This window comes from Phoxinus phoxinus (assembly GCF_949152265.1).
Source record: "Phoxinus phoxinus genome assembly, chromosome: 1".
Lineage (NCBI taxonomy): Eukaryota > Metazoa > Chordata > Actinopteri > Cypriniformes > Leuciscidae > Phoxinus > Phoxinus phoxinus.
In genome coordinates, this window is record NC_136876.1 from 6,458,457 (window position 1) to 6,478,826 (window position 20,370).

The 20,370-nt window shown below is 39.9% G+C and overlaps 2 protein-coding genes across 2 annotated transcripts in view; one reads left to right on the forward strand and one right to left on the reverse strand.

Moving 5' to 3' along the window:
• Window positions 1-20,370, reverse strand: part of LOC306999845 (uncharacterized protein) — a 134,067-nt gene that overhangs the window by 49,555 nt on the left and 64,142 nt on the right. The window lies entirely within an intron of this gene.
• On the forward strand, window positions 1,543-5,580 carry LOC306999894 (uncharacterized protein). Its single transcript, XM_079614998.1, has 3 exons — window positions 1,543-1,977; window positions 2,066-2,113; window positions 4,333-5,580. Exons 1-3 carry the CDS (start codon window positions 1,932-1,934, stop codon window positions 4,884-4,886), a joined length of 648 nt encoding a protein of 215 aa, XP_079471124.1. The 5' UTR covers window positions 1,543-1,931; the 3' UTR covers window positions 4,887-5,580.

A 20,370-nucleotide genomic window follows, 5' to 3' on the forward strand; every position in this document is an offset into this window, starting at 1 on the left:
CCAAATATAAAAGAAATGATTCAATTTAATTACGACCCACTAGTAAATAAAGGCATTGACTCACTCGAGATGGAATGCATTGCCAATCTCGATTACTGGACGTATAAGCAGTAAATCCCCACTTCCACTTCCAGCGACCTTCATTGCTAGTTTCATTTCAAGTCCTCGGTTACGTCTGCCCTTACTCTATCTACTGTACCATACGAACGGCGAGGGCTTAAAGTACCAAATATAAATTATACATTTATATTTATAAACATAAATGTACTATTGGGCAGCTCAATTTTGTTCTGCTATGTATTGTTTCATAGATCCCCCCCCCCCACACACACACACACACAAACAAAAGTTTGTGTATTTCAGTAATTCAAATTAAAAGGTGAAAGTAATATTATTTGGTATAACTATATATATATGCATGATTATACTTTTTAGAGGGCTGATATTTCTGTATTTAAAATCCTTTTTTTATTGATTTCATGTAATATTAAAATTTTATGAGATTTTGAATTTGGGGTTTTCATAAACTGTAATCCATCAAAATTATAACTTTTGCACAATATTCAAATTTTTCGAGTTTCACCTGTATAGAAAAAAAATCATAATTATAATTCTATTACAGATGTATCTTTACTCTTCTTCAATTAAAATTCTCAAAAAAACTACCTGGAAAAAACTGGAGAAAATGTTGTGCCTAGTGATAAGGGATTTAAAAATTGGATATAATGGGTTAAGTCAAGTAAAATATTTATATGAGGAAGGTATAATATTGTCATTCCAACAGCTGATGAGAAAATGTGATATTTTTGTATGACCATTACTTTTTGTATATATATTTACAAATATATATTATATAATAATATGTTCTTAAGATTGGTAAATTGAAGAAAGAAAGAAAATCTCCCTCTTGTGCCCAAATTTTGGCTATTTCATATTTACATTTGGAGGTCAATGTAATTGATTTTAGTTTGGTTCAGGCCAAGCGTGCTTTTGCTTTAAAATGGAAGGAGACTCAAGGACCTTTCCCTAATCAATGGTTTAAAGAAATGACCTGACATAGTTAAAGGGAAACTCAAAGACTTTTAGATAATTTGGACTCCCTTTTTGCAATACTGTAACCAAGCGGATCAGACAACATGGGATGATTGATCTATACCCTCTGGGACTCTGGTAAAAGTAAAGTAGCAAGGTTACCGATCACCTCTTTTTTGTTGGAAATAACTAATAACTCTAAAGTAGCAAGGTTAAATCACACAATGAAAGGCTGTGAACTGTGATGTATCAAAATGTATATTTCGTATTGTATTTTATGTTATAGATGTCCTGTAATGTGTTTATTATTATTATTTATTTTTTTCATATTCATTAATTTGTTTGCTTTATTTGATTTGGTTTAATGTTCAAACAAATGTCAATAAATATATTTAGAAAAAAATATTTATTCATTATTTCTAGCACATACATAGTTTGTAAAGAACTAGCACAGAGTGCAAAGAGAAGCGTTGTAGAGAATAAATGGATGGATGGATGTAACTTCACATACCGTAGCATCAAAATGGTAATTTACTGGAAATGTGTGCAACTTCTCATGCCAGAAAATTTCAATGACTGATTAAAACTGCTGTTTACTGGTACATTTCCAGAAATCCTCTACTGACGCAGAGAGACTAAACATCCATACAATAAATAAAAGCAAAGCTGAAGATTCGAGATGAACGGGCCCTTCAGGTCCACTTCTGCAAACACACACTAAAAATAAAGCTTCCAAATAGTGGGGCTTTTCTTTTAAACTTACTGTAGGACTTCTCACTTCTGGGATTCACTTTCAGTTGCTCTACCCACAATTACATAAATATGGAGTAGCGTTACTGAGCGAGACACAACAACACTCCACCAAAGAGACTGAGATTGAGAACTTGTGGCACACAAACATGTCTGGAAAACTACAACTAAGCCACCACAGACACGATGAAAGCGGTAAGGGCTTTTTAATATAAAGCTTGTTGTTTTTCTAAATATCTGTGTCTGTTTGCACTGCATAAAGCTAATTTATTTTATTTTGCAGATGAAGACTGTGACATGCCCAATAACAAACATGAACATAGTGAAAATGGTAAGTGTATTGCAATAGTGGTCTATATTTACTTACATTTACAATATTTATTTGTTAATTTGTGTATTTTATTTTGTGTATTTATTTACTTCTTAATTTTCTCAATGTAGTTTGTTATATGCGTTTCTGAATATTCCTAAACACTCAATGAAACAGGCCATTGCTGTCATATTTAGAAAAAATCTGAAATATGCGTCTGAAAAATGTATTATCTAAAAATATATTATTACTAACACAGTATGAAGATGCAGGCAAACCAAATCTCAAACTGAATCACACCAAATCAGGGCTCGCAAAATTTCTAAATCGCTGGTAGCCCTTCGGGCAGGCACTCTTCAGATTTTGGTAGCCCGAAATGAATTTTACTAGCCCACATAAAAAGACAAATTTTAATGTAGAAAATTGGTTAGGAGTCAAAACATGAATCAAAAACTTTTTCAAAACACAAATATCAACAATTGGATATAAAATAATCAAATTAGAATCATCAATACAAATATACATCTGGTTCTCTGAATTGAAATGTGTGTGACCAGTATGGAACATGAATCTGTCTGTGGCTCAGACCCCAATGAGGGTATGATAAAAAATAAATAAAAAAGTAACACTTTGGGTTAGGGTCTAACGCTCACAATTAACTAGTTTCATACATGCAGATGGCAGGGTTTTATCATCACTGAGGTCCCAAATGTGAGGTAGACTAGTTAGGGGTGTTCGGGGGCCAATCTGCAATAATCTTCTCGGGGGCCCGAGAAAATTTAGATTTCTCTGATCTACATATGTGCATTTTAAGATGTTTTGAATGCCAAAAAAATTGGACAACAATAGCTTTAAAACCATGTCACACAGCTGATTATTTTTCTCTCCTCATCAGCATCACTCTTTTTCTCTTTGTTTTTCTCTTGCTCTGGCTCTTCCCGTCCTAAAGCTGAGCTTTGACTGATAGGCAGGCTTTTCTTTTTTGTCTGTCAATGACGAAAGTAAACTTGGGGTCAGTTGATAGGTTGATTTATGAATCATTTTCTCAGACAAGTTTTTGACATTTACTGAAAGCTACTAGGAAAGCTAGGTAGCCTAACTAAGTTTATTAAATTTATTCACAATATGTACACATTCATTATTGATCTTAAAACAGGGCCGTAGACAGGGCTTTATAATCAAATAAGTCCTAAATGTAAGGTTAGGGGGTTCAAATTTTTTATTTCTCTGATATGTGCATTTCAAGACGTTTGAAGGCCAAAAAAAGGATAAGAAATAGCTTGAAAACCATGTCAGCGGGCAGTATTTGTCAATACCTGCTCTCACTTCTTATCCATCACTCTTTCTTTTTCTCTCAGTCTCCTCATCTTGCCCTGTCTCTTCCCCTCCTAAAGCTAAACTTTTTAAATTTACTGAAGGCTACAAATTGTACTATATTAATTCTCAACATGTACACATTCGTTATTAATATTGTGCCTAACAAGATGAAAACGGCTTTGTTTCTCGTCCCCTAACAATGACAGTAAACTAATTACATTCCACGAGTCACGTTACAAAGGCCTATTTTCAGTTCAAAATGGCGAAATTAGACAAGTAAATTCGTTTGCCTGATAATTTGTCATTTGTTTAACATTCATGACCTAAAAAAAAAAAATGAAATATTTAGTTTAGCTACTTACATCTTATCGCACTTGACCGTAAACTGAAGCGTCGAGTCGCTCTGCTCAAATTCGCGCTCAGCCGCTTCTTTGAATATAAATCCCGCCTACTTTGATTTGATTGGTAATCTCTAATATTCTGACATTGACGAGCAGTGACAGACCAATGAGGCTCAGATCCATACACACACACACACACACACACACACACACACACCCTGTCCTCTGTTTCTGACGTGCGCTCTGTTCGGCGCCACTGCGGATTGAAGATGAAGAACGCGCTGAATCTGATTATAACAAGACTGAAGCGAACACTATTTCAGATAGCCCGTCGGGCAGGCCGGTTATGCATTTTGGTAGCCCGACTGGAAAACACAATAGCCCCGGGACGTCGGGCGGGCGATTTTGCGAGCCCTGCAAATATATAAATATATAGCTTGCAAGGTTGAGTAAAACCAACTTGCCACACTCAATGTTCTAATGTTCAGTGTAAAATGGCGTACATTTATATAAGAGCTTGTAGGTTTTTTAAACATATGTGTCTATTTGCACTGCGGTAAAGCTCATCTGTTTCATTTGCAGATTTTGAACATGAAATACCTTCTACCAAACAGCGGCAGAACAGAGGCATAAATGAAATCGATGAGATTACTATAAAAAGGTCAAGAGCACAAGAAACATCTTTAAGTGGAGTCATTGGCATGATTGACACATATGACAGACCAGCAGGGGCCAAAGCAGAAGGCTTTTATGCTGGACAAGGAGCATATTCGTCATCTTTTGAGAACAAACCAGGAAAGAGAATCCCCAAGGCTGGATACAGTGCAGAGGCAGGAGTTGGACGAGCTAGTGCAGAAATCAGTGTACTTGAGGTAGAAGCCAAAGGCCCCAACGCTGGTTTTAAGGCTGAAGCCAGTGTGATTAAAACTGGAGTAATGGCTCGAGCTGAAGTCGCCAGTGCATCAGCTAAAGCCGGTCCACTTGCTGTGAAAGCGGGACTTGGATTTGACACGGGTGCATCTGTGGGTGTGGACGGGGTGGAGGTCAAATTCCTGGGAACTGGAATCACATTTGGTCCAAAAATGGGTGTATCTGTTCTGGGTTCAGAAGCGTCCGTGACATGTTCAGTCATGTAGTCAAAGAGGTATTAATTACCTTTTGTAACATTTTACTACTAAATCATGAAGACCAAAAAAAAAAAAAAAAAATAGTTTAAACTTAAACCTATAAATACATTATGCTTTATTTTAGACTTTATTAATTCAACAAATGTTGTGATTTTTATTTTCATTTAAGATTCAATATTTGTTTTTGGTTATGCATGGGTTTTCTTATTGCCTTTCTCTTCAGTGCTGTCATTCTAAGCTTTTAAGTTAAAATATGTAAATCCACTGACGGCAAGTTTGAAGAACCCAAGTGCCGTTTTATTGACATGAAAAGAACTTAAACAAAACGTCAAGTTAAAGAACTAAACTTGAATATGGCTTGGCTTGGCTGGTACACAGGAAAGGAGAGCAAAGGCCGTTTTTAATGAATGTATGTCAATGGAGAAGAGGCTTTACTACACCGAATAAACCACTTTGTGAGGAAACACCTGATCATTTAATGAATCAACAGCCTGTACGCTAATCTTCAACATGCTTTACACTAAACAATACTTTTCTTTCTTTGACTTTCAGGTTTTACCAATTATTATAAGACTTGAATTGTAATGACTATTTTAACTGCATGTATGCATATATGTGAAGCGGATATTATGCATTTTAATGAATAAATCATTTTATTATACATATTGTGTTGTTTAATTAAAATAAAAAATGAAGTGTTGTCAACTTATGTGTTCATAATTATGATGATATTATGCTTTTTAACCCCTTAAGCGACACCCCCTTTTTTTAATAGACATGAAAATGCACATTTCGAACTTAAATGGTTGTAATTCAAGAATGCTTTGGAATATAGATGTAAGATTGATCTTTTTTTAAAGAAGACATTTGGCAGATTGTAGCAGAAGTGAAATAAATTAAGAAAGTTAAACAGAAAAGTTTGAGTTTATGAAAATGTACAATGTTAAATATTTAATTATTCATATTTTATATAAAATATATATTTTCAAAACCTAGTGGACTCTAAAAATGCAAAAAACCCAAAGCCAAAAATCTGAACAAGTTGTGTTTCAAATTTTAGGTTGATATCTCCAAAAATAAGCTTTCAGTGAGATTGTGTTTGGGCGCAGTACCAAACTTTTCCACTAGTTGACATTACTGCCCATATAAGGGCACCTCCATTTCCATATGTTGTTTGAGTGATCTGAACCATTATTTTTACAATTTTCATACAATTTATGAAGTAGACATCCTATTCAGAAGTAGTATTGGAAGTTTGGCAGATTTTGAAATGAATTCAGCCTCTAAGAAACTCAAAAAGAACACTTATGTGCATTATAGCTCGCTGACACATCACAAATAGTGAATCTATTATTTTTTTCTTTATATTTAAAAAAATGTCAGACCTTTTTTTCTAAAACAATTGAATGGATGCTATCTTTTGAGGTTTCTACCATTCTTTTATGATTTTTCATGTTCATCACATTTCAAAATAAATTTCAATCAATCAAATTAAATAAACATGTTAATAATACATTTATCCCAAAAACAGCACAACAATGATCACACCCTTCATTCATTCCACAACATTTACAAATACAATCTCACATACATATCAATTACAATACATTATGTAAACATGTTTGTTTTAAAAGAAGCCATTTTTTGACCCGATGTGAATTTTTTTTTAAATTTACACATGTGGTCAGCTCTGTTGGCAATTTATTATTTTTGTTGCAAATTGATAAATTACGGCTCCTCTGTGATGTATTTTAAAAATCAGTCACCGAATATCACCAAACTAGAGATTGTAAGCTTTCAAATGACATATAGTCAAGATTAGTTTAGGTTTAGTGTAGGATATTACTGTTTTAAATAATATGTAATGGCTATGCCAATATAAGTGGTTAATGAATGATGGTAGAATAATACATATTATTTTAACAAATTAAATCTATTATTATGTATTAAATTACAATTAAGTTTTTATTGTTTTTTTTTTTTTGTTTTTTTTTTCACCCTGCAGGGACTAGTACTTTTCAGCTAATAGAGATATCCAGGCTTTTTCCCGCAGTAAAGGACATTCCACAAAGAATGCATTCCACTTCCACATTCCACATTCCAAATTCCACTTCCCCTTTCAGCGACCTTCGTTGTTACACTCAAGAATGCATTTACAAGATGGAATAACAAGCGTCCTCGGTTACATCTGCCCTTACTGTCACAGTGTCTGGTTGGTGTTCCCTGGGTGTCCACTAGATGTCTCTTCCCCATACCGTCACCACCTCATCATGAACTGCATTTCCCATATCCTTTGTCTGAACTCATCACTGATCATTGCACACAGCTGTTCTCACTCACATTGTTTGTACCTGTCTATGTATACCGTCTATATCTGTGATTGTCATGGAGTCCTTGCTTAAAGGGACAATGTGTAGTTTTTTAAGGAATTTTATTATCTAAAATCAATATTTTTATTCATAACTATGTCCTCAATGGTGTACAAATACCTCTGCCAGTGATTTGACTTATCCTCGTAAAACGAAGAATGTATTATCTTTATATACATGGGACAGGTAGGTCCATGGGGGCTTCCATGTAGTTCCGCCATCTTGAAAAACTATAATAGCAGAGAGGGACAAAAAGTACTAGGCCAACGCGTTTCCACAACGCGTTTTCGTTCAGAGCCAGCGTCACGTGATTGAAACCAGCAGAAACGGAGGAGCAGAGCAATGAGAGGCGCTTGAAACTGCCCCGGCAAGTTTAAAAGGCTGCATTGCACTGTTATTTATAATGGAGGACCATACATATGCCAAGCCACAGGAGAAGAAATCCTCATCGCCAAAAAAGTCCAAAATAGACCGTAAAAGGAAACGTGACCGGAGATAAAAAAAAAACAAGAGTTAATGTCGGGATAGCTTTTTCCAGGTGGAAAGAGCTAATGCAGGAGAAAGATTTCAAAAGAGACACTGAAGTTGCCTGCTTTCTTCTCGACAGGTAAGTCAATGTTACAGTCTTAAAAGGTATAGTGGAAGATTTTCCCGAATTTTAGAAAAGAAACGCCCTCTCCACTTTTTGAAAAAAATGCACATGCGCAACACCTGCTCCCGAGAGTGAACGCCTATTAGGCTAAACGTGTGCACGAGAGAGCATGCACGAGCCCAGTTCTCCTCGTGCAAGTCATACAAGCCTACTTTCAAAAAGATTTGCACTTTTTCAAAATGTCAAATGCCCTTCCGTGTTTTATTTACTTACTATACTGATCGATTGAGTGAGGACTCAAGACATGATCTGCAATGGAGAAGTAGCTTGTTGCATTTGTGTAATAAATACTATGGTGAACACATTGGAATTATCAAAAATGAACACAAAAGGTTTTATAACATTTTAGCGTGATACCTTTTACCATTTGGTCATAAGGCTACTTCAGACAAATTGAGATGTTTACCGTGTCTGCGCGGTGCGTGACTTGTGCCAGGGCTAGCATCGCTAATCATAGCTTACATTAACTTTTACTAGCAGTGATTTTAAATGGATTTCTCCAAATAGCATGCCAAACTTTACCTGTCGAGTAGAAACTTTGCGACTGAGGCATCAGTGGGAAGCCCAACCTGTGCTTTTAGCACAAGCCAGCGTGTGAAATATTCTCCCAAAAACACTCTGGTCTTGTTTCTTTCTTCAGAGGCCTTTCTCTTCCTGTCATACAATTCGTAGACACTTTTTCTCTTGCGACCCTCCGACATTTTGAAAGGGACGAGCACGTACGACGGCCTTACGTAAACATCACCAGAATGATTGACAACCAGGAGGACCAATAGTCTTGATGATCCACCCGGAAAAATAAAATCTTCCACTATACCTTTAATTACAAGCTTTTTTTTCATTGCTTGGTTGTATACTTTATTATATAGACAGTTGAACATTTATAGTTTAAAGTTAAACAGGCTCTTTGATGAATAGCAGCTATTTAGTAAAGTATAGTAGGCGCTAAAAATAAGGTTGTACATTTTACTTTTTGTAACCTAGAAATTCGATAAAGAATCTAACATTTGTTTTGTTCGTTGTGTCAAGTTGCAGTTTATTTGAAATAACAAACCTGTTCACCCGAAGGAAAACTCGATGAAGTGCTTTTAGAAGACCGAAATTGAATGGCCCTATGCAGTGGTGTAGTCTACGTGATACGCAGGTATACGCCGTATACCCACTAGGAAATGCCAAGTATTTCCGTATACCCACTAAAAAAAGCGCGAGGAAACGTAACAACTTCGTTTTGTGACAGAACTTTCACACTTTCATTCATAAATTCACCGCGTCTGTGTTTGCAATGGACACAGATCAAATCGCGTGAATATTAAAAACTCAAAGAGACTGCAGTTGTTCAACGCGTCTCTGGGAATGAGCGCTCAATGTGTGCTCTACTAACGTTACACACACACACTGAAGCAAGCGCGTGCTTGTGTCAGCGCTTCACTGTAGCTATGTAGCCTATGAGGACATGATGTAGGCTACACGTGAACTTCATCACAGAGCTGCTATGAGAGTCACTTCATGAGAATTTCACCATTTCATTTGATAAAACTATCGCCATTCATTCGTATCATACACACTAACACACAGAAACTGTAATGTCTTTACGACAACCTGTCAAAATAAAAGTTTGGTATAAACTCAAAGAAATTATGAAAGAAATTGCTCAGTAAAATGTACTGTAAAATAATAATAATAATAATGAAATCTATTAACTTATTTTAAAAAGGAATATCACACAAGTTTTCATACATGTTTTAATTTAAACAGTAAACTTGCCAAAACAATAACACAATTTTCTTTCAAAAGCACCATTTCTAAAAGTAAATTTGTATTTGTGCCTATAATGTTTATTTTTTTATTTTTTTTATTGTCAGCTGATAAAACCTGTGCTTCAGGGACCATATTCATATAACATCTAAGGCTAAATGTAGAAAATCAGTCCAGTCTCCTCAGCTGTAAATGTCATTGGCTGTTAAAGTCTTGTGTTGCTTATAATAAACTGACATGTTGATAACACTTAGTCTCATAATGCTCTCAATTACATGTCGTTGCTACTGTATGCATTAGTGAGTGTGGTGGTGCTTATGGGGTGATGAGGGGGGGGGGGGGTCACAGTATACTCACTACAAAAAACTAGACTACACCACTGGCCCTATGTCAGCAGGGCCAGAGTGGGTTGTCTGCGCCAGACATTTTTCTCTCTCTCAACGGGCATGGGTTATAATGATGCAACACTCAAGGATCTTTTCAATAATTGCCTTGATGACCCTTTGCCTCGGTGGGAGATGAAGGGGCTTGAAATCCTGGATTTTTTTTTTTTAATAAATATTTACATCATCGTAGCCAATGGGCAACACCAGCGACGTCCGTCTCTCCAGGCAAGATGGCTGCCGTGCCCTTGCAAGAGACTGTAGCCCCCCGAGAGGTGGCCGAAGACGCTGCAGCGCCCCCAGAGGCGGTAAGCTGGACGTCACCTCCTCACCATCACAAATGGAGGGAGAGGAGGGCCGGTGTCTCCTGTCAGGATGGCCGCCATGCCCTTACAAGAGACGGTAGCACCCCCAGAGGTGGTAAGCTCGATACCACCACCTTACCACGCTAAACGGAGAAAGAGGAGGAAGGAGGCGTCCACCGTCCCTCGCACAGCCTGCTGTCTTCCCGGAGGCCAACAAGATGCCTCCGGGAAGATGCATTTAACAAGATGCATTTACACTTGTCCAGTTTTGTCTGGAATGTGGCCCAGACCTCCTCCTGAAGTGTTTTGACCGATCGGATTTAAAGCAGCACTCAGTAGGTTTGGAAATTTCTTCGCTGTTTTCTCGCAGGTTTCTTTTTAGAGCTCCCCCTACAGTTTCGGAATAGATATTTGAGAAAACTGTCGTAAAACCATTGGCAACTTTCCCCCTCCCATCTTCTCCCTCTGGTCACGTGCATTTGTTTTCAGAGAAGCCGCCGGCGAACGCACAGAGCCATGTCCACTGAGGTATGTATGATACTTAGAATGATATCATATAAATGTTGAGTTACTGTATATTTGTATTGTGTTACATTTACATTTAGTCATTTAGCAGACGCTTTTATCCAAAGCGACTTACAACTGAGGACTACAGCAAGCGAGTCATCGTGAAGAGGCAAAAATAAAGCAAGAAGTTCTCAAAATACAAAGTTCTGACATTGCTCAGAGTAGCATAAGCCAAAAACAAGGGAGGGTTAAAGAGAGGTTTTTTTTTGTTTGTTTTTTGTTTTTATGTCAAGTGCTCACGGAAGAGATGAGTTTTCAGTTGTCTTTTGAATGTGGTCAGGGATTCTGCATCCCGGACGAGGGTAGGGAGATCATTCCACCAGCAAGGAACCGTGATTGAGAATGTTCTGGAGAGTATTTTGTAGCTCTCTGTGATGGTACCACGAGTCGTCGCTCATTGACCGATCGCAGGCTTCTGGTAGGGATGTAGACTCGTAGGAGCGAGTGAAAGTAGGAGAGAGCTGAGCCTGTGGTCGATCTGTAAGCAAGCGTCAATGCCTTGAACTTGATGCGAGCAGCGAGTGATAGCCAGTGCAGAGAGATGAACAGAGGAGTGACGTGGGCCCTTTTAGGCTCGTTGAAGACAAGACGGGCTGCAGCATTCTGGATCATTTGTAGAGGTTTTGTTGCACATGATGGAAGACCGGCCAGAAGAGCATTGCAGTAATCCAGCCTAGAGATAACCAAGGCCTGGGCGAGAAGTTGTGTTGCATGCTCAGTTAGGAAGGGTCTGATCTTCCTGATGTTGTGCAGTGCAAACCTGCATGATCGAGCTGTCTTTGTGATGTGGTCTGTGAAGGTCAGATGCTCATCAAATGTTACTCCAAGGTTTCTGACCGACCTTGATGGGGTGATTCAAGTTGAATCTAGCTGGATAGTGAAGTCGTGCTGTAGAGACGGATTGGCAGGGAGGACGAGAAGCTCAGTCTTTGCCAGGTTGAGCTGCAGGTGATGTTCCTTCATCCATGCCGAGATGTCCGCCAGGCAGCTTGAGGTACGTGCAGCTACTGTGGGATCATCAGGTTGAAATGAGAGGTAGAGCTGGGTGTCATCAGCATAGCAGTGGTAAGAGAAGCCATGTGCCTGTATGATGGGTCCCAGTGATGTGGTGTAAATGGAGAAGAGGAGCGGTCCAAGAACTGAACCCTGAGGAACCCCTGTAGTCAGTTGATGTGCTTTGGATACCTCACCTCTCCATGCGACCCTGAAGGACCTACCTGTGAGATAGGACTCAAACCAGTGGAGAGGAGTTCCTGTGATGCCCAGTGATGAGAGGGTGGACAGGAGGATCTGATGATTCACAGTGTCGAAGGCAGCAGACAGATCCAGGAGAACGAGAACTGATGATTTGGAGGCAGCTTTTGCGATCCGTAGGGCTTCTGTGACTGACAGCAATGCAGTCTCGGTTGAATGCCCTTTCTTGAAGCCAGATTGGTTTACATCTAGTTGGTTGGTCAGAGAGAGGAAAGATGATACTTGGTTGAAGGCAACTCGTTCAAGTGTTTTCGCAATGAATGGTAGGAGAGAGACAGGTCTGTAATTCTCTAAGAGTGATGTGTTTAATGTGGGTTTCTTAAGCAGTGGGGTTACCCGAGCCTGCTTGAATGCTGTAGGAAAAGTGCCAGTGTGGAGGGATGAGTTGATGATGTGTGTGAGTGCTGGTAGAAGTGTGGGAGAGATGGCTTGTAGAAGGTGTGAGGGGATGGGATCTAGAGGGCAGGTGGTAGGGTGACTGGAGAGGAGAAATTTAGATACTTCTTCCTCGGTTAGTGGAGAGAAGGAGGAGAGAAGGTGTTTGAGAGTGGGAGGGGTTGGACTGGGTTCCTGTGTGTGTGGAGCTGAGAACTGATTGCTGATAGTTGTTGTTTTGTTGGTGAAGAAGTTAGCAAAATCATCAGCAGTTAAAGAGGAGGTGGGTGGTGGTGGAGGTGGACAGAGGAGAGAGTTGAATGTCTTGAAAAGAGTTTGTGTGTTAGCGGTGCTGTTGATCTTGTTGTGAAAATAAGAATATTTTGCAGCTTGAACATCAGCAGAAAAGGAAGAGAGCAGAGATTGATACATACTAAGGTCAGTTGTGTCTTTTGATTGGCGCCATTTCCTCTCAGTTGCCCTGAGTTTAGTCCGGTGTTCACGAAGAATCTCGGATAACCAGGGGTTAGAGGGAGTAGTGCGTGCTGGCCTGGAGGAGATAGGGCAGATATTGTCTAAAGAAGAAGTTAAAGTGGAGCATAAAGTATCTGTTGCGGTATTAACATCCAGAGATGAGAATTGTGAGTGTGAGGGAAGAGAAGATGACACAGCAGAGGAGAGATGGGAGGGGGAGAGTGAGCGCAGGTTTCGTCTGAAAGTAACTGGTAGGGGGGTTGGTGGAGCATGGGTAGTGAGTTGTAGATTGAAAGTAATGAAGAAATGATCAGAAACATGGAGAGGTTTCACCAAAGTGTTGTCTGTGATGCAGTTGCGTGTGTAAACCAGGTCTAGTTGGTTGCCTGATTTGTGAGTACCTTAAGGTGATGAGCCGTTTGAGATCGAATGAGGCTAGGAGAGAGATGAAGTCTGTTGCATTCGGCTTCTCTAGATGAATGTTGAAATCACCAAAGACGACAAGTGGGGTGCCATCCTCAGGGAAAGCAGACAGCAGCACATCCAGCTCCTCTACAAAGCTTCCCAGTTGACCTGGGGGGCGATATATGACTACAATATGGATCTTATTGGGAGTTGTAAGTGTAATAGCATGATATTCAAACGAGTAGTTATTGCAGAGAGAGGAGAGGGTTGAGTATTTCCAATTGTTAGAAATGAGAAGACCTGTGCCCCCACCCCTCCCAGACTGGCGAGGAGTGTGAGAGAAATAGAAGTTGTTAGAGAGAGCAGCAGAGGTTACTGAGTCGACGAATCCAGGTCTCAGTCAAGCCTAAAGTATTAAGAGTAGAATGAGATGCAAAGGCTGGAATGAAATCAGCTTTGTAGACTGCTGACTGACAATTCCATAGACCCACAGAAATAGAGAGAGGTGTGTGAGAGGATGAGAGAATGGGACGCAGATTAGCAGTTTTGCGCTGCCTTCTGTGCGTGATGAGAGAGCGTCGTCGAGAGACAACAGGAATGTATTGAAAACACATAATTAGTAGGGAAATACTATACCAGTGTGAAAGGAAGAGGGAGAATAGGATACTTAAGTGCCTTGTCGGTGTCCTTGCTCGGTGGAGTCGCGCAGGTAGAGTCGATGGTCTTTACCTGAGTCGGTCTTCACACGAGGAGAGCTGAACGCTTCCGTGGCAGCGTGCACACTACAGAGATATAGTGCTTTCAAACGCCTGAGTGAGGACAGCTGCTAGTCCAAGCAATTAACACAGGCAAAGCAAATAATCCGAAAATGGGAGAAAATCGAAACTGCCAGTTGGACAGCTACACTTAAGTGCTATAAAATTTAAACTGCAATAGCCTATACTTCTCAGACGCGGCTGTTATTTAAAGTAGTCAGGCGTCTAATTAAAATACAGATTTGTTTGAAGGTAAAAACGTACAAATAACCACAGATTCGAAAATAGCCCTACTTTCTGGACAATAATACACTAAACAACAAGAGAACTGAATATTAAGAAAAAACACCACTTTCGCGCTCTTGTTCTTCACGCAGACTGACGCTTGTCCTGACGCTTGTTACCAAACGCAATCCGTGATATTATGGCGAAAAACAAGAGACTAAGAAATATTTCCGAGTTTAGCCTATCTAAATTATCTACTTAGATTATCTAGTATCAAAATAATTGTTAAATTACATTACAATGTTGACGGTGATCAGAGTAGAGTTGTCCATCATAACGATTGCCCAAACAATTTGTCAAACACGTAACTTAGTTTGTTTATTTCTCTTTTTCTTTGGCACGAATACGTGTACTATGGTAAGGCTATTATTTATTTGTTCATAACGGTAGGCTTGAAACTTCATATTAACAGTTGTTCATTGTATGATATTGCAGGGTTCAACTTCAACTGCCTCGTCGGAGTTTGCTGCAAAGGCGATAGGCACTACTGTAAAGCCCAAAACTCCAAGGAGGAGATATCAGACAGGGGGGAAAGGAGCCAAATCTAAGGATCTGGACCATGTAAATCAGAGGAGGATGATGGAGCTGCATGAGCGACGCATGGATGAAATGAAGGTTAGTTTATTACCAGAAAAGCAAGTAATATTTCAGATACACTTGATTTTGCAATAAAACAACTAATGATTTATTTATTTTAGGAAAAACTACATTCTCTAGAGCATGGGCAGAAAGAAAAATTGCTGGAGAAGATTTTGAACAGGACACCAGGAATTCTATTTGATATAATGTCATTACTGGAGGTACCCCCGACCCAGCTGCTCTCCACTGGTGCACTTGCCGAAATTGCAGGGAGATGGACACAGACATTGAAAGAGTGTGCTGTCACCAATCCCTGCAACACTGCATTAGTCAGATGGCATACATGCAGTACTATATTTTGGATGAGAGTGTGTTGCGGCTGGCCCGTGCTGCATGGAATGACATTTTTGCACTTGATGACAACACGGAGCCCGGACTTGAGCAGAGACAATTTCGACATGCGGCCTATAGACAGTTTGTCTTGTGGCAGCATGGTCGCCTGGCTGTGGGCAATAGGGTTGTTATACCGAGTTGCTGTGTGTGGAAGATCAGGGACACATTTTCTGACCCCAGGTCACACTACACTGGCTACGGCGCTTGGTGTAATTGAAATAATTTATATTGATTGTATCACCATTATTGTAAATAGTTTTTATTTTCAAACTTTTGAAATAATGTTTGCCTCAACTTTGTTGTTTTCGGTTGTTCAGTTACACACACTTTTTCTTAGAAAATATATTTATTTGAATAAAATACAAGAATCAAACATATCAGTACCAGTGCTGCATGACATTATAATTTTATCTATAATTTTCAGTATAGAAGATGGCAGTTACGTTAGTCTTGGGGGTTTTCGGACACAATGTTGCCTCTTGATATGTGTCCTCTTACAAGTTCGTGTGTGGGCGGTGGCTGTACAGGAGCAAGAGGACCCAGCCGTCTTGGGTCGTCAGGCCTAAGTGAAACATTTCTGGGAAGGCCGGTCCCACTTGTCAGCCTCCTGGACAGAATGGCCCTCTGTATGTCTGGGATGTAGGAGTATTGTTTCTTTTCCTTCATCGTGTACACCCCCCAAGTCTTTGATTTTTTATTGTACAACCGTCGGTACCTGTAGATAAAAGTAGTTTTTAATATTAATTATTTATAAAAGATTGATAACAAAAGATAGCTTTTTATTATACAAAAAAAGAACAGTAACAACTTGCATCTTGTGTCCCTCCCGATTGCGTGCTGGCAGCCGTCGGTTATGCTTGTAGTCGATAGCTGCAAGCAAGTCCGGGTCCTGTAGACAAAAGGTGTATATGCCATGCGCTTTGCGGCATACATTAAAATGTGATTCTGGAAGCTTTCCAGGTCTGATGTGGTCCTGTGTGGTTGGGTGGGAAATAGACAATAAGAACTCAACACATGAATAACCTTCCAATCTGCTCTCGTAAAATAAGACAAGACAAATGCTTGAGTACTAAAAAAAAAATGTCAAATGCGATTTTGACTAGATGCTTACCTGAAGTTTATGAACTTCGCCTGGGCTTATTCTCACTGCCCTCTTCAAGAGGCTCATGCTCACAAAAGCCACTTTCCCACGAATGCTCGTTTTTTACATGGTGTAGCACACCAACCCACATCATCTGTACAAATGGAATACAAATTATGCAGGCACAAACTATATGACACAACATGACAAATTTTACACACATACAATTTGGTAAATTGCAAAATAGATTCATCAAGAGAGTTAGTAAATTCAATTTAAGAGGAACTGAAGTCTTTCAGAAACCCGAGTTTAGAACAAAATTAAAGGAAAGATGTGTCTCAATACAAGGTGTCAGTCTGTGGAACAATCTAAATAGTGAAATTAAAACTTCAACATCGTTTTTTGTTTTTAAGAAGAGTGTAAAAGCATTACTAAAAGAAAAATATAATGCATCAATTTAGCAGGAAATGTGATATTTGATTTATGTCTTTGTATATGTGTTGCAAAGTAGACGTGTGTTGTAAGCGCACCTCTTTGGAATTGTAATTTAACTTATGTTGATAAGGGGCAGATATTATAAGTTTATCTTCTTTCTGCTCCTTTTCATTTCTTTTTCAAAAGAATGAAATAAAATATAAATGAAATGAAATGAAAATGTCACAGGTCGGGGCGGGCCGAGCCAGACTGCACCCACCCCTGAAAACCGGGAACCACCTCGAGGAACGTGCCAAGGACCAGACAGACAAGAAGTAAAAGAATAACAAGTTGTTTTATCAAGTTAAAAATGGCAATTTGAAAAGTCCTAACTAAAATCTCCCTCTTGCCGCCAGGGGCGGTCGCTGGGTAAGTACCTCTTACAGGGCTCAAGAGGGGGTCGTGGCCATCCGAAGGGCTGGAACCAGGTAGGTATGCGGGGGCGGAACAGGTCGCGGGCGTTACTCCGGAGGTAGGTACTTCGGTGTAGGGGCAAGCGAGTCACTGGAACGATACAACAAGGTTAACTTTTCCACAATATATGAAGCATTTAGCTGGAATACCTCCTCTCTTTTCAACTAGGGCAGATACTTCAAATGGAGACGTGTGGGGACCACCTGGCGGGGAAGACACGTTGAGCGAAGCGCTTCACTTTAGCTGTGCACGGGAACAATACAGCCAGGTTGAACTGTTCAGTATTATATGAAACATTCAACTGAATTACCTTCTCTTTTCCTCAACAGGACAGAGGCTTCCGATAGGGGCGTGTGGAGACCACCAGGCGGGGAGGACACGTTGAGCGAAACGCTTCACTGCAGCTGTGCACGGGAACAATACTGCAAGGTTGAACTGTTCAGCAGTAGATGAAACATTCAACTGAATTACCTTCTCTTTTTCTCAACAGGACAGAGGCTTCCGATAGGGGCGTGTGGAGACCACCAGGCGGGGAGGACACGTTGAACGAAACGCTTCACTTCAGCTGTCCACGGGAACAATACTGCAAGGTTGACTGTTCAACAGTATATGAAACATTCAGCTGGAATACCCTCTCTTAAGACAGCGGGTGGAAGACTGTGGGGGAGAGTGCACAGCAAACTACTATTACTTCTTCACACAACAACTTCACTCCATAACACCAACCATGTGAATCGTCACTTCAGGCACTGCATCTCCACTCGCACCTTGTGCATTCGGGCCAGCACTCACCCACCGGTCTCTCACACCAGATCGCGTTTCGTCTTTTATAAGGGCTCAACTTCGCTCCAGAGGAAGTAGAAGATGGGTGCAACTAGTGTCACATTCGGCAAGGGGGAGGACAGAAGTTGGAGAACAGATCAACAATTCACTCGGTGTACTAGTTCACTCGTGCCACACACTTTTCAACCTCTCAACATCACTTCAGTGTTAGTGTATATAAACAACGGATCCAATACTCATCACTTCACATCCTTCCCACTGCTGACGATATTCCTTGGGTTTTCGCTATCAAATCCTCCACTCTCTCCTTCCCACTTTTCAGCTTCAGTCTTCACCCGCTCCACAGCCTAGCCTCAATAAAAAGAGCCACCCGTGACAAACACAGTACCTCACGGGAGGAGAACCACCCTTTCAGTCTGCTTCCTCTCTGTTTTTAAAGCCCCATCTGAATATGTGTCCCTCTCACAGCGTTCCCTGTGATTACCCCACACCTGTTGTCACTCAGGCAATTGGCCTTGCTGCCATGGCAACAGATTCACAGTGCATAGAAATGGATGTTCACTGGCAATTTCTCAATCTCGTTCTGATTTCCTCTTGTCACACCGTGACAAAAACTTACCAGGAGAGTCCATTCTGCCATCACCTAGAGAATAGAGCAAACAGACATTAGAATTATAATTTCCAGATGTAATTGTTCATGTATAGCTAATCACAAACATGTCAATGTAATTGAGGATGCATTGGAAGAAAACTCACCCAAGACAACAACATGGTCCTTTAGACATAGACACTCTAGGACTTCAGTCCTGGTTGCTTCCCAGTACTCCTGAACTGGCTCAATGCAAGGAGTCTTGAATTCTGTAGTATGTGCTCTCAGCAACCATACCCATATTCATAAACTTAAAAAGCATGGCCACTTTCCTGTAGTTGTTTCCAGACAGGAGAACGTTCATTGACAGCATGAAATCACCAGACTGCATACCAAATTTCAGTCTTGGCTGGGAATTCCATCGCCACACTGTGTGTCCGAATGGGCACATCTAATGAAAAGACATTGAAATATTATTAAAAGACAGTTATGCGCCAACAAAACCAACTTTTCTGAAGCTTTATTACATCAACTGCTATGACATTTATTCATTTAGCTGACGCTTTTATCCAAAGCGACTTACAATTGCTATATATCAGAGGTCGCACGCCTCTGGAGCAACTAGGGGTTAAGTGTCTTGCTCAGGCACACATTGGTGTCTCACAGTGGAAACCCGGGTCTCTCACACCAAAGGCATGTGTCTTATCCATTGCACCATCACCACCCCCTATGACATAGGTATGCTAATTCTAACACCTCACCCCATCAGTTTTCAAATGGGGTATGGGGATGGGTCCGACTAGCATTGAGTAGGTTAGTCGCTCACACAATAATTGTTGGGGATTGCCCCACTGAATGCCGGTTCTTTAATGGGCTTAACCACTTCAGTACTCTGATCAGGGAGTAGGAGTCATCATATCTTTTCCACATTTATTTTGTGCAGGGTTTCACCATATAACATGTCAATTATGCATTTGAGGTAGTTTCTGCAATAAACAAATAAACAGAAGTAAATAACCAAATGTTAAACATACATGCTCACATACTGTTGTGATAAACAGTAGTCTACATGACAGATTAGACTATTTTAACAGCTCTCTCAAAGTGTGTTTAGCAGAATAAGAAAGCAAACAGAATATAACAAAATATATAAACAACCTAAGGTACATTATACAGCGACCTCATTATTGTATTAAATAATAATAAATCTAGAATATCTTATACAGATGCATAACCCTTAAACGAGGTATTACCAACATTAGCAAAATAAGCCCCGATGCTAGCGGCACTTTCACGTGCGTTTCACATGACAAACTAATGTACATAAAGATCGCGAAACACCCGCGATTCAAGATTGTGAAATACCCGCGATTTACAGGCTTAGTGTTAAAGATAATCTTAACAGTATAAACATCCAGTATTAATAACATAAAGTCAGGAAATAAACTCACTTCTTCAATAACTTTTGTCCTGCACTCAGAGATGCTGCACGGGTGGAAATATGCGTCATATTCTGACAGCTCTGTATGCGTAACGGAGAACGCGTCACTTACGCCAAAACCGCATCCAATAAAATTGCGTACTACATACTATCCGTATGT